At 50.5% G+C, this 20,185-nt stretch overlaps 1 protein-coding gene across 1 annotated transcript; it reads left to right on the top strand.

The window, feature by feature from the left end:
- Positions 1-4,369: 4,369 nt before the first annotated feature.
- ASPRV1 (aspartic peptidase retroviral like 1) lies at positions 4,370-11,110 on the top strand. The gene is given in 3 exon segments (XM_003586646.3): positions 4,370-9,443; positions 9,445-9,482; positions 9,484-11,110. Coding segments are annotated over 3 exon segments (1,068 nt in total). The 5' UTR covers positions 4,370-9,293; the 3' UTR covers positions 10,364-11,110.
- Positions 11,111-20,185: the final 9,075 nt, after the last annotated feature.

The raw sequence follows: 20,185 nt of genomic DNA, 5'->3' as shown, positions 1-20,185 counted from the left end.
AGCCCTTAAGTCTGTCAGGGAAATCAAGGAAGACTTCCAGGAGATGGCAGTAGCTTAGCTGACTTCTGAGGGAAGAGTTAGAGTTCACTTGGAGAATAGGTGGGGAAGGCTTGCCCAGCCAAGTGACAGGCTTGTGAAAAGGCATGAAAAAGCCTTTCATGTTTGGGGAACTACAAGTCATTTGGTGTAGGTAGACCATGAGTTAGGGAGGGGCCTCACGTGCCCTGCTGAGAGTCAGGATTTTGTTTTGGCCTGAGGAGCCATGGAGGAATTTGGGGCAGAAGAATGACATGGGTGGCCTTCCATCTCAGGACTCTGGCATCCCCAGGAGAGTGGATTACCAAGGAGGGGACAGCGGGGATGGAGACTGTGGGACAGCTATTACATAGCTGGGCTTGAAGTAGGGCAGTAGCGGTGTAGAGGGCAGATGGACCTGGGATGGGGGTGGGCATGGAGGTAGGGGTGTGGGAGCTGGGGTAGGGACTCAGGAGGAGCCAGCAGAGGAGGCAGGCGGTGAAGGTGAATGATTTGGGAAACTGGCTCCACGGTGGTGCTTTTGCCCAGAAAAAGAAGAACACATGAGGCAGAGCAGGTCTGGGAAGACAATGTGTTTAGTGTTGAAAGTGGACTTGTGGGGTGTATGTGCCAGTGGAGCAGAGAGTTCAGTCAGGGTACAGGCTGGGGAGAGTGTAGAATGACAGGGGAAGGGCGGTAGAGGGAGCCTGGGGAGAAAGGCGCCATGAAAGACTAGGGGAGTGCTCTTTGAGGCACAAGATCAAAAAACTTGGGTCCCAGGAACCAGTGGGGGCAGGAGAGACCTAGGAGGAAAAGCAGATTGCCTGAGGGGCTCCTGGGATGCGGCCATTGGGAAGCCACTGATGCCCTTGGCAAGGGTGCAGCTCCAGGAGGAGGGGGCAGAAGCCAGGGGCTTGGGGAGTGAGTGGCACAGACACAGTGAAACAGAAGGAAGCAACATTGCTCTAGCCTGTATGGCGCCTTGTGCGAGGTGGACCTGCTCAGTGACAGGGGACGCAGGTGGCCTTGAGCCACAGTGGGGCACGTGCCTGCCTTGGTCCTGCGAGTGTGGACCAGCCCTTCTAGAAACTGACTGGGGAGGAAGGAGAGGAACAGTCATTAACCAAGGGGGATGCTGGACCAGCAAGGGACTTTTTTAGGATGTGAGAGCCTGGTGCCAGCTGACTCAGATGAAGACGGAGAGTCCATGAGGAAAGAGTACAGGACAGGAGCCTGCAGCCTGCAGGAAGCTGGGTGGCGGCCCTGGCAGGAGGGTCAAGGCTAGTGTTGTTGTCGTGAGTTTGGGGGGCTGGGCGCTGACGGGGAGCAGGATTGTATGTTGAGCCTGGAGCCTAGGGCCCCGTGTGTCAGTGGTGCTGCAGACAGGAGTTAGCTGAGAACCTCTGCTTTGGGGCTGGGGAGAGGACGCCCAGAAGGGACACCGACCCTGCCTGTCCTGGGTCACCAGTGGCTCCAGTGCCCAAGCCTGGGTGACACACAGACTGCTGGGCAGTGGGTCTAGAACCGGGCAGGCCAGGCTGGGGATGGTCTTGGCACAGAGCCTTGGTTTACTTTTTTTTTTTTTTTAATTTGGTTGTGCAATGTCTTAGTTTCGGGATGCAGGATTTTTAGTTGCAGCACGTGGGATCTAATTTCCTGACCAGGGATTGAATCCCGGCTCCCTGCACTGGGAGCATGGAGTCTTAGCCCCTGATCACCAGGGAAGTCCCTTGTTTACTTACAATTTTACTTTTTATTATGGAATATTTTTAAACACACCCCAAAGTTATGGGAAACTCAAACTCTCATACCTATCATTTAGTTTCAACAGTTATTACTATTGGCAATGTTATTATCCCTTCTTTAAGTACCTTTTAAAAATTAAAAAAAAAATAGACAATTTTTTAGAGCAGTTTTAGATTCATAGCAAAACTGAGTGGAAGGAACAGATTTCTCATACACTCCCTGTGAAAAACTTTTTTACTTGAAAATAATTTTAAACTTATAGAACTTGTAAGAACAAGTTTATTTTTAAATAATGTTTTTATTAGAGAATATATTCTCAGAATGAATATAGAAGAAAATTAAGGTCCTCATGATCCCACCACCCAGACAAAGGTACTGTCCTTGTTTTGTTGTATTGGGTTGGCCAAGAAGGTTGTTTGGATTTTTCCATAAGATGTTAAAAAAACCTGAACCAACTTTTGGGCCAAACTAGTATTTTCTTCCAGTCTTTTTTCCATGTTTACACACATATTTTCAATTGGACTGCTGCATCTAGCGACTAAATGCCTTCCTGTCTTGTGTGTTAGCCCGAGGGCCTTCGCCCCCAAATCCCTGCACAGAGTGAGCCGAGAGCAACAGCAGTCCATCTAAATTGTGATGTGTGATTGCCCTCATTCCCCGGTTTCAGCTCATTCCCTCCTCTCTGGCACCCCTTTACTTTTTGTTTTTCTTGGGTAATACTAGTAGATTTCTGGCGGGATGAGGTGCCCAGTGCTCCGTGGACCACCATCTTGCCCACCTCCCATTCTCATCTCTCTGGAATTAGGGCACCCATGAGTCTTTCTTCCCCACTTACCTGAGAACTCTGTGAGGGCAGGGCTCAGATCTGATTCATCACCCAACGTGAAGCAGAGTTAGCCTCAAGAAATAGGTCTGGAATGGAACCAACCCGCTTCTTCAGCACTGCCCATCCCCATCTAGCTTCAGACTAGACTCAGAGCCTTACACACACTTACAGCTGCCAGCATGGTGTGTGACCCAGGGTAGGTGCTCGATAAATGGCTGTTACTGTTGCTACTAATAACCTGGAGATTTCCATCTGTGTCAGAGCTCCCCTGGCAGTTCCATCTTCCCTTTCCTGCCTTCCCCTCCTTCTTCTGGATGGTAAAGCAGAGACCACTTTGACACACCAGACGGAAGGAGCCACCCTTTGTCCCCTGTCTTCCATAAGTCAGGAGCAAAGCTGAGTTGGCCATGGATTCCAAAGCAGCAGCTCCTGTGCCGAGGCTGTTTTATATGTTTGCATTCCTCAAGATACCAGTTATCATTAGCAGCAAATTAAAGCTATTTTGGGATCAGTTCAAAGCTGCCTTTGAGGTATTTTAAGTTGGACAAAAGTCCTCTACGTGTCTAGCTTTAAGCTGAGCGTCCTGATGTCATTAGAAGCCCACTTGTACTTGGAGACTACAATCTGTATACCTTGATTTTTGTGAACGTTTCATAAATTTCAGGATTGTTTGTTAAAAGTGAGTTCATGTCTCCAGAGCTGTTTGGACTACCTGATGAGTCCTGCTGCCAACCTCAGTTGGCATCATTCCCCATGGGGATGGGAAACAGGGGGATCTTCTGGGGTCTTCCCTTAGAGCCAGTCCCTGTCGCCAGGTAGAACTCCTGCCCCTAGGGAGGGTGGCAGAAATCAGAGAAGAAAGGGATGAGGGCTTGGTCCAGGCTGGGGGCACCAGGAATTGGGAAGAAGGCGGGAGCCTATTTTGGAGGGTCTGGGTTGGGAGGAGGGGAGTGGGGAAGGCCTTCCGAACACCTTAAGTAATCTTCATAGTTGACTGAAAGATTAAAAACAGGGGAAGAACTGGTTTTGGCATATTGAACTTCTAGGGACTCAGCCAGAAACTTGTTCTGACCAGCTGTTGGTTGGTCCTGGCCTTGGCCCTGGGTCTGGAGGGCTGGCAGTGGCTTTAGGCCTGGGATCACTGTTCCCTAAACTTCTCTGGGACCCTCCAGTGTGATGGTCTTGCAGGCTGCTGACAAGGGGAGTTCAGCTGGTGGGTTGAGCAGGGCGGCATCCAGGTGGAAGGCTTTTAAACCAGGTGGTAGATGAGTGTCGAGGGGGTCACAAATGGGAGAAGGTGGTTCTGGAACAGTGGAGAACGGGGGCAGGGAGCTGGGGCAGGAATACTCTGTCCCCGAGCTGTGCCCAGGATCCAGGGTGGGAAACACACAAGGAAAAGCTGCCCTTGCGCCTTTGGCCACAGGTGATGTGAATGCCGGGTGTGGGATTCCCACTCAGAACAGCAGGCCTGGCCGTCCAGGGGCTGTGGTTTGGGGTTCGGGCACCTGCCAGTGCCGTGGATTTCCCCACATGCCTGGCTTGGGTCAGAGCCCACCCAGATGCCCTTGGATTCTGATCTGAATCCCTAACTAGATTTTCGTGCACAATTCACTGCTCTGCCCCTCTTTTCAGCTTGAGGACCTGATGCCACCACCCACTTAAGCAGGACACCGGAAGCAGCTGGGTCCCCACCTCCCAGGAGCTGTGCCATCAACCCTCCCCAACCCCACATTCACATCAACCCTCGGACAGGGCCTTGGGGGGAACGGGCCAGGTGGGAGCTGCAAGGAGCGAGGCAGGCTGAGGGAGTTGCTTGTGGTGGGAGAGCCTGCAGGCAGGAGAAACAGAGGGCGTCGTGTCTTTGGCCCCGCACAGTGAGGGCAGAGGGTGGGGGCAGAAGGCGGTGTGACCTACTTTCGAAGCAGTGTGGCTGTGACTGGGGCTCTTCAAGTGGTCAGCCTGCACACACACGTTGGTCTTAAACTCTTCAAAACCAGGCTGTTAACCAGCTGTATCCTGTTTTCATTAGCGTGTAAGCCACGGTGATGGGACCTGCCTAGTTTCCTGGGCCAGTAAGTATGCCCAGGGGCTAATAAACTGCAGGTGCCTCCAATAAATATGGTTTTAATACTTAGTGTAAATGTGTATGCAAAGAAATCTGTGAAAAGAAAGGTGGGAGCTGAGTTCTATATGCATGTTACATAATTGCTTAGTCGTTTTGAGCTGAGAACTAGAGTGTGACTGTGTGTTTGGTGTGGATTTTACATGCACAGGATGTGAGCACAGTGTGTGTGGGGGGGTGCGTTTTTGTGGACACGTGTATATGTGTGAGGGCTTCCCCGGTGGCAGGAGACGCAAGAGACATGGGTTCCACCCCTGGGTCAGGAAGATCCCCTGGAGTAGGAAATAGCAACCCACTCCAGTATTCTGGCCTGGAAAATCCCCTGGACAGAAGAGCCTGGCAGGCTTCAGTCCACGGGGTCACAGAGTCGGAAACAACTGAGTGACTGAGCATATATATATGATGCGTGGTAAGGAGGGTGTGTAGTGTGTGTGGGTATGTATGTGTGTGTTTGTGTGTGTATGTGTGTGCTAAATCGTTTCAGTCATGTCCGATTTTGCCTGGAGTGGGTTGCTGCGCCCTCCTCCACGCGGTCTTCCCAACCCAGGGTGCAAACCTGTGTCTCTTACATCTCCCGCCTTGGCAGGAGGGTTCTTTACCACCAGTGCCACCTGGGAAGCAGGTTTGATCCCTGGATCAAGAAGATCTCCTGGAATAGGAAATGGAAACACACTTCAGTACTCTTGCCTGCAGAATCCCATGGACAGAGGAGCTTGGCGGGCTTCGGTCCATGGGGTCACAAAGAGTCGGATACAACTGAGTGACAGCATATATGTGTGATACGTGGTAAGGAGGGTGTGCGTGTGTGCATGTGTGTATGTCCATGTGTGTATATGTCCATGTGTGTGAAGTCCCATCAGATGGGTTGGAGACACAACCAGCTACATAATTTACAGGGCCTGGAAAAAATGAGCGTGGGGCTCTTTGTTCCAACTACTGGGAATTTAAAGTCAGCAGCACATCAGACCAACCCTGGCCTTTCTGAGAGCAGAGTCCCTGGGACTTCACAGGTTGGATGCTCATGAAGCCGTCCCCACTTAGAGAAAGTGCACCTTCTGTCTCCCCTCAACCTTCTTTATTGCCTTGAAAACTCCTTAAATTTGTGTCTGCTCTTGCCCCATCCAGTTCCCAGGGTGACCTTGATCCTGGGAGTGCGGGGCGCCGGCCAGAGGCAGCTGGAGAGGAGCTGCAGAGCCCCTTATCTGGGCACAGCAAGGGCTGGTGGTGCCTTTTCTGCCCCTCCTGGTGTTACATCTGGGCCTCACCCAGAGCCCTGGAATCTGTAGGGTGTCTCCAGGCTCTTTGTTCAAAATGACCTCCTGAGAATGCCCAGGCTCCCTCCCAGGCCCCCCCACTTCCCACTCTGCATCCCAGGACCCCCCTAATCTCAGAACTTGAGGGGTTTGGCTCCTCTCTGGGTCTCACTGTACCCCAGCAGTGGTCAGGCAGAAGAAACAGTAAAGAGAAGGGGAATGAGGCTTCTGGGGTGTCCCCACTGCTCACCAAGGGCTTCAATTCTCAGGGGCCCCCGATGGGCCCTTTCATGGGCTTATAGTGTGTCACATGCCACCCCCCCACCCCGCCCGACCCCTAGGGCTGGGGAGGGATGAAATGGCAAAGGGGAGGCAGGGAGTGGGGCCAGCAGAGCTCAGAGCCCCAAAATCTCAATGAGGGGTGTGGAGGGTGGGGACCCTGTAAACCCTTCCTGTTTAACCTCCTCTTGGGATGTGCCTGCCTCCAAGCACACTTTGGAGATGCCAATGGGTAATAATGAGGGTGTTCCCACCCCAATACCTATATTTATCAATAATTAACCACGATTTCCTGGGTCCTGGGAGGAGGCAGTGGCACCTGGCCTGGCCTGGCTGGGCTGCGCATCAGTTCAACACCGACACGGCAAACCCAAGGTTCCTGAGTGGTTCTGAGGTGTTCCAGGGATGGGCCTCTCCCAAGGCTGAAGGGAGCTGGAGAACTGAGGTCACTATTTTCCTGATCTTCACGAGAGAACCTCCCTAATCCAACCCTTGCCAGCTCGCCTAATAACCATGAGGTCCCCTGTGTGCTTCTGTCTTGGGGACCCCAGGTGGGACTGTGTGGACAGCTAACCTAGAGGGGTTCGCCCTCAGGTCCAAGGACCCAGAAGAATAAGGGCTGTGGGGGAGCGTGAGGCAAGGGGGGCTGGAGAGGGGACTTGGGCACAAGTGGTTGGGCAGGAGTGGAGATGCTAGAAGCTTGTTAATCACTGGCTGTGGTGCTTTGCCTGCCCCAGAGAGAGTGACCAAGGTCTGCAGGCAGGAATGTGATGACAAGCTGGCTTTCCAGAAAAAGGGGGGCTTGATTTAGAATTTGCCAATTTCTGTGGTATAAATGCTCCCACCAAGTCTGGTTTCAAGCTGCCAGTTGGTTTAAGACTAACTCAGAAAATTCTCAAATATTTAGCCATCAGCTCTCATTGCCCACTAGATCACTGCCCCCTTCAGAGGCCATCAACAGCAAAGCCCAGGACCTAGCCGGATGCCTCTCTGAGCCCAACACACCTGCTTCCCTGCCTTTATTTGCAAAATGCCGTTACATGCACTGGGCAACTTGGGCCTGAGACAAGCCATTTAGCCATTCAAGCTCCTTGTTTTTCAGAATGGTGGAGTATGGCAGCTGGTCTGTCCTGCAGGTTGTCCCGATGCTCACTGGGGGGATAGACATTGAATGACTTGGCCAAAGTGTACACCAAACCCAATCAAGTGAGGACCATGACCCAGGTCCTGAAAGGCCACAGTCGGGGCATCCAGCAGTCCTAGTTGCTAGTTGAGAAGCCACCTTATTTCTTACTTCCCTCGGTCACATGCCAGCCTCCTAACTCATTCCCACTTCCAGGGGACCAAGGGTTCAAGGTGATGAATACCAGGGAGCCACTAAGTCAGTACCTGGGCCACAGAACAATGCCCATTCCAGGGACTGGGAGTCTATCCACAAACATCCACTTGCAGAAGGGGCTTCCTGGTCTTGTGGGTGCAGGGCCGTTTCTCTGGGTGCAGGTTTTGCATTGTGCAATCCTCTAGGAGACCCACCTGCCCAGTGACTCCACTTCCCCCTCCTCTGGGTTTCTGGAATGGCACGATGGCCCCACCTCAGCCAGGCAGCTGTGATGAGAGGTGTTGACCCAGCTGCCTCTGTGCTGGCTCACTGTGTCAGGTGTGAGGGGCTGACACAGCCACAGGGGCTAAGGGTCTTCTGGCATAGTCAGAGGCCCTGGGGCCAACCAGGGACTGGACCCAGGACTGGAGCCAGGGTCCTCTGGAATTCAACCAGGTACCACGTGATCAGTGGGACAGGGAGTTGGTGAGAGACAGGCTCTGGGCCAGGAAAAACAGCCCAGAGCCACAGGTGTGCTGCTGGTTCTTGCTCCTCTCCTGTCTTCATCTCTCCTGTTTGGTGACAGCACTCAGCAGGCTTGGAGCTCAGGAAAGAGCACCTACTTGTCCCAGAGTCAGTTTCTACTGGGCCTGGAGGCAGTCGTACATGGGCAGGACACAGACTTATGAATGAACCACACAGCACACTGCCATGGTTGTCACCTGGGAGTGGGCACAGAGTAGAGGGCTCTGTGGAGGGGTGGCATTTAAACAGGGTCATCAATGTGGGCCCCCCAGTAGCCCCAGTCACCCTGCACAAGCCCAAGTCAGACTCCAGCCATGAACTCCCAGATCTGTCTTCTGGGTATCCATGGGGTGCCCTGGGACGGCTCTCCACCCTCCCACCCCCAAGCCCCACAGGAGGTCCCACAGCCAGCCTCCTCCATCTAAAGCCATCCAGACTCTCACTGCTGGCTCTGCCAATACAGTGGGTGCTTCCCCCTCTTGGAATAAAAAGGAGTGGAATTCTCTTGCTGCTCTTTCCATAAATGCCCAGATGAAGAGGTGGTCTGAAGAACCTGGGGAACAGACTCTTACAAAGGTTTCTGGAAGGTGAGAGGGGAGAAGCCGAGGAGGGGGCCTGCCCAGAGCTAGAGTCAGAGCCTGACTCCAGGTTCTGGCACTCCACTCCCAGAAGGCAGAATGACTGAATTAGGTGTGATCAACCAGGGAAAACTACTGTAGCAATTGCATTCATGGAAAATGTGTGCATGTGTTCCCTCATTTAAAGAAACTATTTATGGGCATTCTTGATCCTGGGGACTCTCCTCCATCTCTCCAGAGAATCTTATGGGATTCTGTACTTGGTTCAGAGCTCATGAGAAACACCCAGCCCCTCACTTCAATCAGAGCAGAAACATAGTAAATGTAAGCTCCTTCCCCTTAACCACTCAAAGGGGGTCACACGAGGCTGAGGGCAAAGGGGCCTCCCCAGTTTAGAAGCTGATGGTCCCTGGTCCCTGCCTCTGGTCCCTGACTCCACCTTCCTTTAGCTGATGACAAACACCTGGATGTTGTAACGTCGTCCTGTCCTCATCTGTGATTCTGGGACACAGGCTCGGGAGGGTACCTGAGGAGGCCCCCTCTGACCCAGGCTGGCCTTCGTGGGCTGCCCGCGGCCTGTCCCGTTGATGGATGCAGAAGGGCGGGGCACTGATCCTGCCCGTCGAACAGGATGCTGGAGGGAGGGGGAGTGGGAGGAGCAGGGGCGGAGCTCCCAGAACAAAGGCGAATGGGGAGCCGTGGGGGGCCCAGGCTGGGTATCAAAAAGGCTCTGCAGCGTGAGCAGGCCACAGCTCTGCGCCCAGCAGTCCATCAGACAGCCTTCGCCTGGTCCCTCCAGCCTGCCAACAGCCGGCACCCAGAAACAGTCTGCTTAGAGAAGCCTTGTTCTCCAGCGTGATTGCGCTGACACTGCTCTGTGGCTTTCTCTACCTGCTGTGGGTTGTTGCTGCAGTTCCAGAAGGGAGCAGAGGGATGGCCGGGAGCGGAGTCAGGAGCCAGGAGCGAGCCTTCGTCCCAGAGCCTTTCGATGGAGCCAGTGTGGCCCCACACCTCTGGCTGCATCGCTTTGAGGTCATCAACCACCTCAACCACTGGGACCACATCACCAAGCTGAGGTTCCTGAAAGAGTCCCTCAGGGGAGACGCCCTGGGGGCCTTCAATGGTCTCAGTCCCGAGGACCAGGGAAACTACGAGGCTGTGAAAGAGACCCTCCTGAAGACCTTCGGGGGGCCCGAGGCTGCCCACAGCCACCTGCCCAAGGAGATCGTCTTTGCCAACAGCATGGGTAAGGGCTACTACCTCAAGGGGAAAATTGGCAAAGTGCCCGTGAGGTTCCTGGTGGACTCTGGGGCCCAGGTCTCCGTGGTCCACCCAAGCTTGTGGGAGGAGGTCACCGATGGCGAGCTGGATACACTGCGGCCCTTTGAGAATGTGGTGAAAGTGGCCAACGGGGCCGAAATGAAGATCTTGGGCGTCTGGGATACAGTGGTGTCCCTGGGCAAGCTGAAGCTGAAGGCAGCCTTCCTAGTGGCCAACGCGAGTGCAGAGGAAGCCATCATTGGGACCGACGTGCTCCAGGATCACAACGCAGTCCTGGACTTCGAGCATCGCACTTGCACACTTAAAGGGAGGAAGTTCCGCCTTCTGCCGGTGGGAGGGTCCCTGGAAGATGAGTTCGACCTGGAGCTCATAGAGGAGGAGCCCTCCTCAGAGGAGGGGGGGCAGCAACTCTCTTGTTGAGAAGCCCCCTTTGCCTCATCCCTCAGATATTGGCGGGAGGACCCACTGTGGTGGAGGGGACAGGCACGTCTCCTCAGGGGGTCACTGGACTTGGCCAACCCTCTGAAACCAACTCCCCCCCTCATGCCCCCCTCCCTTTTCTTTCTCCCCTCCCCGCTCCTCCCTCTGCAGCTGCTGAGTCGCTTTAGTCGTGTCCAACTCTGTGCGACACCATGGACTGCAGCCTACCAGGCTTCTCCATCCCTGGGATTCTCCAGGCAAGAACACTGGAGTGGGTTGCCATTTCCTTCTCCAACTGCAGGGGCCTTTATCTGCCCTGGTTAGGGGAAGCTTCCATTGGAAAAGGAACAGGTGAGGAGAGTAGGTTGGCTGTCTCAGAGGGGAGAGGTCCTTGTGATTGTCACACTGCTGTTGGTGGCCAAGACTTGGCGGCTAGAAGAAGGTTCCAAAAAGGCTACAATGATGGTCTTTGAGAGAGGACTGGGGGACCCCTTCCCTGGAGATGTGGCTCGATCACCTGTGGGCCAGGTAGTCTGACTCGACTGGGCTAGATCCTGGCTGCAGAGTCCTTTCAAGAAAGACCCAACCCTCAAGGCCAAGGTCATGGCTGCTTTGGGATTCTTCACTGTTGGGTCTTCCCACCTGCAAACTGTATTTCCTTCTGTCATTTGCTTTGAAACCCACTGCGTCTTGTGCCAATAATTCATGACTTCAAACAGCAATAAAGAATGACTCATGGAAAAACCATGTAATGTGTTGATTGGGGATGAATGCAATGGATGTGAGAGGTTGGGGAAAACAGGGAATGAGTGGTAAAGAGAAGGAAGGTTCAAGTATTTTCAGAGGGTCTCGCTAGAAAACAGAAGAGAATACATGTACAGAGACAATATAGCTTGGATTTTCCAAGACAACCTCGATTTCAAATAGCTTGACTTATTTCCTCCATAATTCTTGTCATGTCTAATCTAATCCTGATTCCTCTAATCATTACAAACTGCAATATTTTAGTATCCAACTTGCCTCTTATACCCAAGAGTGACCCTCAAGTTGTGGTCTTGATTGGGGATTGGAAAATTACGGTTATTGTAAACAACTGATAAAGTCTCTGCCTGGAAAATAGGTTCTTACAGCCACCTGGGAGCCAGGACTTGGAGACAGAAAGCATAATTGGGGGCCAAGTGTTACCCTGCCTGGGGCAGCCCAAGGGCATTCTGCAGGACAGTGGAGGTGGGTGGGGGGAGGACACTCCAGATCCAGGAATGGGGTACCTCTCTCTTAGGGGATCTACCTCATATTTGCATCCAGGTTCCTGCCCCTCTCTCTAGAACTCAGTGGGACTGGGACTCTGAAAACTCCCCGGTCCAAAGGGAGACTAAGTGTGCAAAGCTTAAAGAACTTTGATGGGAGGCGGGAAGGGTCTTCTCCCTACATGAGGGTGGAATGAGCCTCTCCTGGGAGTTTCCATCTGGACATTCATGAGGGAGAGGGGAACAGCCTGAGTGGGAGTCAGAGGTGGGGATGAGCTTTATTCTAAGAAGCCTTTGGGGCCTTGACCTTGAACCTGTCTGAGCCGAGAGTAGTTGCTCCTCCCTCAGATTCCAGCTGTGATTCTCCTGGAAACTGCAGCACCCCCGGTCCCTAAGCCCCTTCTCCCCAGCATCCTAACAGGGATTGGCTACATCAGCCACAGGGCGCGTGGGGCAGCAGCGGGTGCTGGATTGAGAGGAAGTTCTTCCTCAGGAATGTGAGGACCAGGGAAGTGTCAGCCCAGCCCTGGCCCTTGCCTTGGAGCCGAGGGGAAGGGGAGAAGGAGGTGGTCTCCTGGTATTCAGGTCCCCCATCCCCCATCTCAAAGTTGGTTTTCAACGCCTGACAAATACATCTCTCCTAGGCCAAACCCTCCCCAGAGGGGACAACCTAGGTGGCACCTCCCTGTGACCTATTTTCCTCCAGGTCCCTCAGATCCTAGGCACCTGCTGGTCTGGAGGAGGGAAGGGAAAGAGTGGGTGGGAGGGGAACAGGTGAATGGGGAGCTGGGTGCCAGGCTAGAATTTCAGGGCAACACCCAAGTTGTTCCCCACGGACGCAGGCTGCAGAGCCCTGCCTGTATGAACAGGGGCAGGATGACCTGTGTCCCCGCCACAGAGACCCTTCGTGCCCTGCTATGAGTGAGTCTGAGTCACCAGGCTCTCAGCTAGCTCTCTCTCCTGGGGGAAGCGAGCACCCGGGTGGGCCCAGCCAGACTGACGTCACAGCACAGGCCTCCTGGAGGAAGATTGGTTCCTCTTACCTGGAGACTGGACTGAGATAAGAGTTGCTGTGTGTGTGAAGGGAGCCTGGGTTGCAGGACCAGGACGCTGCTTCCTGGGAGCAGAGTATCGAGGGGGAGGGTGGTGAGCAGCCGGATACAGTGGGTTTCGGCCACACATCTCAGAGGGCTTGATCTCTGGGTGGGGAGTTGCACCTAACTTGTATGAAAGTGTTTGAACTGTGAAGGAGCAGCAAGATTCGCCTGGCTTCTGGGAACAGGACAGAGTAGAGGAACAGCAACAAATTCAGCTTGGCAGCCATGGCAGTATTCAGACTTCGGGTCTGAACTTGAGACAGTGGATAGGAGAAGACAGAAACAGGTGAGGCTGTGAAAGTCTAATTCTGGCTGCCTGTCAGAATCACTGGGAGGATCAATAAAATCCACTTCTTCCTGGTGGTCCTGTGCAGCTAGGCTCAAGAAGGCCTGGTCTTAATCCCAGCTGTATCTACCTCATTGCGACCCAGAGGGTGGTCCCTGGGCCAGCAGAAAGGCATTGTGAGCATCACCTGGGAGTTGTTAGAAACAGAGGCTCTGAGCACCAACCCAGACATGCAGCAGAACTTGCACTGAACAAAATCTCCAGGTGATTCTTACACACACAAATGTTTGAAAATTCCTATCCTAGAACTTTCTGATGCCTCTAGTTAAGGGGCAACTCATGATCCCCACCAGACACCCTTTTAAATAGTGACCCAGGTGGCTCTGGGGTAAAAGAATCCTCCTGCCAGTGCAAGAGTCGCAGGAGATGCGGGTCCCATCCCTGGGTCGGAAAGATACCCTGAAGAAGGAAACGGCAACCCACTCCGGTGTTATATCTTGCCTGGGGAAATCCCATGGACAGAGGAGCTGGCCTGCTACAGTCCGTGGGGTTGCAAGAGTTGGACATAACTGAGTGTGCATGCAAGCACCATATACTAAATGCCTACTAATTCTACTAACTTTGCTAGGTAATTCTTCATGCCTTTTTTTTTTTTTTTAATTAAATTATTTCCCTGACCAGGGATTGAACCTGCACCCCCTGCATTGGAAGCGCAGAGTCTTAACTACTGGACCACCAGGGAAGGCCCAATAATGACCTTTATAGTGAAAGAAAACAATTGTTCTCTGGTCCAGATCCAAGCCAGCCACACACTGCATTTAGTGGTCATGTCTCTTCAATCTCCTTTAATCTGAACCAGTCCTCAGTCTTTGTCTTTCATGATCTTGACATTTATGAAGAGCCTGGTCGGTTATTGTGCAGAATGTGAACCTACATTTGTGACTCTGATATTTTCTCAGGATTAGATTCAGGTTATGCATTTTTGGTAAGAGTATCCAAAAGTGATATTGTATCCTTCTCAAGTGGATCATATCAGGCGCTGTGGGACACCTATTTATTCCATTACTGGTGATGTTAACTTGAATTAGCTGGTCAAAATGGTGACAGATTTCCCTCTGTAAACTACATGTCTTTTCCCTGTATAATTTTTAAAAATATTTATCTTCTTTATTACTTATTTATTTGTCTGCTCCGGGTCATATTTAGAACACACAAGATTCTTTAGCTATGGCTTGCATACTCCTAGTTGCAGCATGCGGATCTAGTTCCCTGATCAGGGATCAAACCCAGGCCCCCTGCATTGAGAGTGCAGAATCTTGGCCTTTGGAGCACAGGGAAGTCCCTTCCCCATATAATTAATGAGTGTCTTCCAGGCTGAAGCTCTGAGACTATATAAATAGCCTTTCTTATCAGTCACCAATTAGACCCGTCAATGGTCCTGGCCTGCCAATGGTGATTTTCTAATTCTACCCTTCTACATTTGTTAGCTGGCATTCAACTCTGAAGAAGAGTTTTCCCCTCCTGTTTGTTTATTGTTTATTTAAATAATTGTAGACTCACAGACTATTGTTTTATTTGGTGAGCTATACTCTGTTACTATCATTCTGATGCTCACATTGTTTTAAATTTGGCCTTGGGAAACTCTTCAGACTGGTTTTTGTCTTTCTGGGACATGTCCCTACCATCATCTGAGCCCTTCTTTATTTATGTTCCAGGTTCATCGTGTACCTTCCCTGAACCACCCCTGAAACTGGCCATTTCTCCAAGACCCCTGGTTCCTTTAGGTGGGGTCTGGTATTTAGAAACCAGGACCTGGGTGTTGGGTATGCTTGTTACTACTAGGGTGTCAATACTCTTAGATGCTCTCAGTAGTCAGAACTAAGAAAAAAATAGTACATCTATGTATGCTTCTGTATGTATCTCTCAATATATATATATATGTGTGTGTGTGTGTATATATATACTCTCTATATATATTTAAAATTTGAGTTCACACTGAACCTCCAATTCCAACCCAGCACCATAGAGTTTATTCTAATCTCCCTCCTTTCCATATTTGCAACTTCTTTCTCCAGTGAGAAATCTGATCCCGGGTTACTTATTTGCTCAATTCTAAGTACCCAGAGAGTAGTTTCAGAATTGCTAACCCATAAGCCTATGAAAAACAAAGCCAGAAGCAACCAATTATTAATCACCTACTCAATGCCATGTGTGGGTGGTCCTTGGCAACAAATAAGAAAGATAAACAATGAAATTAGACTGCAGTCATCACAAGGCGAGTTAAGGCTCCCAGGTGTGCTTAGGTGCCCATCTGTGGCCATTAGTTTACCTTGAGGACATAATGTGTCCATCAGGAGGGCAGTTGGGGGCAGAGACCAAAGGTCACACATCCTTCTCTTACGGCAATGCTGAGGGAGTGGCCAGCCTCAATGCCCCAGAGAGGTGATCTGGCCTACCCACCTGGTCCTCAGTCCCCAAGGAGACACTGAGGCAGCTGTCAGAGCTGATGCCACCACATGTTTCGGTCCCATCAGGCACTGTCCTGGCCAGAATCCACTGCTACCAAGCAACCCTAGGTAATACGTGTGGATTCCCTGGCTTGGTGGCAAAGAGGACCGGCCGTGCTCAGGCCACTATGACCACCCACTCCACCTGGCTGTTGCTTCTCGCTGTGGACTCATAAATTGGTTCTTGAGTTCTGACTGCTCAATTTTGTGGGCCAGCCTTGCCTAAACCTGGATAGGGGTGAATTCTCCACCTGCTGCCTGTGGGACTTGCCTGGGGCCAGCCTTGCCCTGGCCTGTCTCTCTGAGCTCCACTTAGAGCATCTTCCAGCCCTGGGAAGGGTGTGAAGTGAGCCCTGCCCTCCAGGGATTCACAATCTGAAGAGGAGGAAGGCAGCCGGACAAAGGAAGCCCAAGCCTTAGAGTGGCCCAGCGTGGCATCCCCTCCTCATGCCCATGTGCGCATGGGCACAGGGGGCTCATGTGGTGGGGCTGGGGGTCAGGAAGGGCTCCAGAGATCTTTAAGTTGAGTCCTGAAAGACAAGTGGTTGTTCCCCAAGACGATGCAGGGTAGAGGGAGAAATGTGAGGGGAGGGAGGGAGACAAGCTGGGCTGGTGCTGGCTAACAGGGTGACTTGGGTTGGGGACAAAGGGGCAGGGTCCTAAATGGCCTTTGAGGAAACTCCAGAAAGCCAAGAATAACCAACGCTGGGTTTCTTCAGCTCTGAGATGCACTCAATTCAAGAGTGCATTATAAATTTAGTATTTTTTTAATTCTATTTTATTTTTAAACTTTACATAATTGTATTAGTTTTGCCAAATATCAAAATGAATCCGCCACAGGTATACATGTGTTCCCCATCCTGAACCCTCCTCCCTCCTCCCTCCCCATACCATCCCTCTGGGTCGTCCCAGTGCTCTAGCCCCAAGCATCCAGTATCGTGCATCGAACCTGGACTGGCATCTCGTTTCATACATGATATTTTATATGTTTCAATGCCATTCTCCCAAATCTTCCCACCCTCTCCCTCTCCCACAGAGTCCATAAGACTGTTCTATACATCAGTGTCTCTTTTGGAGAAAGAAAAAATAAACCTTGTAAACATTAACGTATGTACCGATGGTTAACGTATGTACCAACTTTAAAAGTGGTAAAATGTGTTTGTGGAGGATGAGGTGGTGGTGGTGGTGGTGGGTCCTAAAGGAAACACTTGGTTTCATCTTGAGTACCAACTCAGATCCACGCAGCTGCCTGCTCGGAGGCACTGCGAAAGATGCTGGGACTGTGTTCAGACACTGCCAGCAAGATGGCACAGTTGATGAGTGATGTCTGTCCTGGGAGCAAGTGTGGAGAATAAGCACCTGCTTTGTCCATTGTGTGCAGTCAGGGGGCTTCATCCACAGGTAAGCGGAAGGCAGGGAAGTGACATGTTGACATCTGCATTTGTAACGCATCTGAGCCTCGCAGCAAACTCAGAGATGTGTGGGAAATGCCACTTAAAGGTATTTTCCCCCAATATTAAAGCTAATTATGTCTTACTCTGAGTCCCCATTCAACTGGGCTCTTAAGACAGTCACTCTCAGTCATTTTGGGGACATTTCCTGCTCTGGATTGGGGAAAGGTCCCAGAATCTTTGGCAGCACCGAAACCTTGCAGGGAGAGGGGCTGCAAGTCATAGATGCCCGCATCTCTGTCCACAGGTTCCTTCAGGCCACGTGGCCGTGCTGATGTCTGTGCCATGCACGCTTGTACAAGAGGCCCGGGTCTTGGGTCCTGCCATCCTAGGGACGCCAGGCTAGCCACTGCCTGTGATGTCTTGTCACTTCTTTGGGATGAGGCTGCTGAGTGGTGTGAGGGTGTCTCTTCTCTCCAGGACTGACTGCTGTCCAACCCCTGTCTGGCCAGATCTGTTCTCATCTTTTCTTTCTCACCTACAGGCCTCCCCCTACCTCCCGTTCAGGACACTCGAACATATTGTCATCCGTGGGTTTGGGCAGGCACAAAGGATGGGGAAGGGACGTATCTTCTGATTTACAGGTGACACTGGCTTTTGGCCCAGGGACGTAAGAGAGCCCTAAAACCCGGTTACTTGCTCTAGATGGAACAGTCAATGACAAAAGCACACATTCACATTCTCCTGTGCCACCACCCGCAGATGGAGCACAGGGAACAAGTCGGGGTGGAGGGAGGCTGTCTGGGGTTTTTGTGGGATTTTTGCATTGGCTGACGAGGCTAAGCAGGCTCAGTGGGGAAAGGGGCCGATTCCCAAGATACCAACAGGATTTGGGGAACCTCAGTGATGGGCTATGAGAGGGGGACAAGTCTACATGAGACAGCAGTTTTGCCCTCAGGGCGCAGTTGGCAACTTCTGGACGTAATTTTGGTTGTTACAGCTCTGAGGGGTTGCTAATGGCATCCTCCAGTGCACGTGACCGCCCCCTCCAACCCGACCCCCCAACACAGAATTCCCCAGTCCTGCACATCAACAGTGCTGAGACTGAGACTGGCCTGAGGTGACTCGTGGATGCTGATGTGGACGTTTCTTTCTAAGTGTCACAAGACCCCTACAGTGTAGGTTTTACCCCGCTTTAACAGATGGGGAAGTTGAAATAGAGAAAGGTTAATCTGCTGTGTTGCTCTCAAGGTAAATGATTGAACTGAGGTTGGCATTGAAGACTGCCTGCCTTTAGAATATTCAGTTCAGTCCACTGGAGCGGTTTGGACAAATGGAGATTCGGCTAAAGTGAATTTAGGTTGTTTGCATCTATTATAAATAGAGCGAGGCAAGACAAAGTGGGTGAAAATAAATTTGAATAGCTGAAATGTTCAACAAAGAGGTCTTCATTAACTAAACAGTGTGTAAGGTATTTGCAGAACTCACTAACGTGTTAACTGTGGTCAGAAACATTCATTGATTCTATCGCTTTATAAAAAAAATTCACAAAAATAATCAAACAAGTAGAGGAGACATATTGGCGTTAAAATAAACTAGGAAGGAAAACCCTCCCTTAAACCTCACCCAAATTCCACAGCCTTTTTTGTTTTGATTGTTGCTTATTATTGCTTGATGAGTTTTTCATTATTTAAATTCCTTTTTCCCCTTTCTTTTACAAAAGCAATACTGCTCGTTTAGGAAAACCAGAAAATTAGGTCAGTCCAAAAATATACGAAGAAACTTTGCAAAGAGCCTTGTGCCCACTCACTCCGCCTAGGTCAGATGTGGCATATTTTTCCAGACCTTTCTCTGTAGACATTCATATGGATGTATTTCCCTTCATTCTTTCTCTTTCACTCTCTAACTCTTGGTTTTCCTTTTCAGCAAAAATAGGATTATGCAGTACTTTTCTGTTTTGTAAACTCATACTTTAATCGGCCAGTCCCCTATTTTTGGACACTCAGATTGTTTCCAACCTTTTGCTGTTACCAACCTCACAATACGGTGATGAAAACGAGCATACTGCAACCACGTGTGACACACACAAACCTCCCAGCTATACTGTTAAGTGAAAAACGCCAGACGCAGATCTGTACGGTGTGATTCCATTTACAAAATATTCTAAAACCAACAAGCAAAACTAGGCTGCAGTGCGTACAGATGTCTACTCAGGAGGAAAGTTATAAAGGCAAGAAAGGATATGATTATAGCAGAAGCAGGGTTGCCCTGTCCTTTTGGGTAACGAGGGTTCTGTGTTGGGAAAGGCCTTTGGGGGTGCCTGAGGGCTGACAGTGTCCTGGTTCTCGACGGGGTCGTGTCTATATGGGTGTTTATAATAATTCACTAAGCAGTACACTTATGTTTTATGGACTTTTATCTATATGTGTAACATTTAATGATAAAATTTTTAAATGAACAGAATTAAAATATTAATAATTGGCTAAAATATTAACTAGATATTTAAAGCAGAGAGTAAAACTATTCTGAAATTTAAGCAACATACTTGAAAAGGCACAAAAGAATGCACTCCTCTTTTTTTTAATTAATTAATTAATTTATTTTACTTTACAATATTGTATTCATTTTGTCATACATTGACTTGAATCTGCCATGGGTGTACATGTGTTCCCCATCCTGAACCCCCCTCTCTCCTCCCCTCCCCATCCCATCCCTCTGGGTCATCCCAGTACACCAGCCCTGAGCACCCTGTATCATGCATCAAACCTGGACTGCCAATTCGTTTCACATATGATAATTTACATGTTTCAATGCCATTCTCCCATATCATCCCGCCCTCACCCTCTCCCACAGAGTCCAAAAGACTGTTCAATACATCTGTGTTTCTTTTGCTGTCTTGCATACAGGGTTATCGTTACCATCCTTCTAAATTCCATATATATGCGTTAGTATACTGTATTGGTGTTTTTCTTTCTGGCTTGCTTCACTCTGTATAATAGGCTCCTGCATTCCTCTTCAATGCTACATCAAAATTCTAGTTTTTGGAAAGTAAGGTGGAATGTCCTTTTTAGACCAAATTGTCCCTCAGGCTGAATTGTTTTCCTCTAAACTTCTTCTCAATCAAATTATTTGCTATCAAATTGCTTTTATTTTTGGCCAAGTCATCTGGATTATTCTAAAACTCAGGCAATTTCCATGGCTCTCATCGTGCTGCCTTCATTGTGCTTTGATGGTGATAAAGTCCTTAACATGTAGGAGAAAACTCATTCCGAGTCTCACTATCTGCTCTCGGGG

This window comes from Bos taurus, chromosome 11, assembly GCF_002263795.3.
Source record: "Bos taurus isolate L1 Dominette 01449 registration number 42190680 breed Hereford chromosome 11, ARS-UCD2.0, whole genome shotgun sequence".
NCBI lineage: Eukaryota > Metazoa > Chordata > Mammalia > Artiodactyla > Bovidae > Bos > Bos taurus.
The sequence above is the reverse complement of the archived record's forward strand: the minus strand, read 5'-3'. Positions and strand labels throughout refer to the sequence as shown.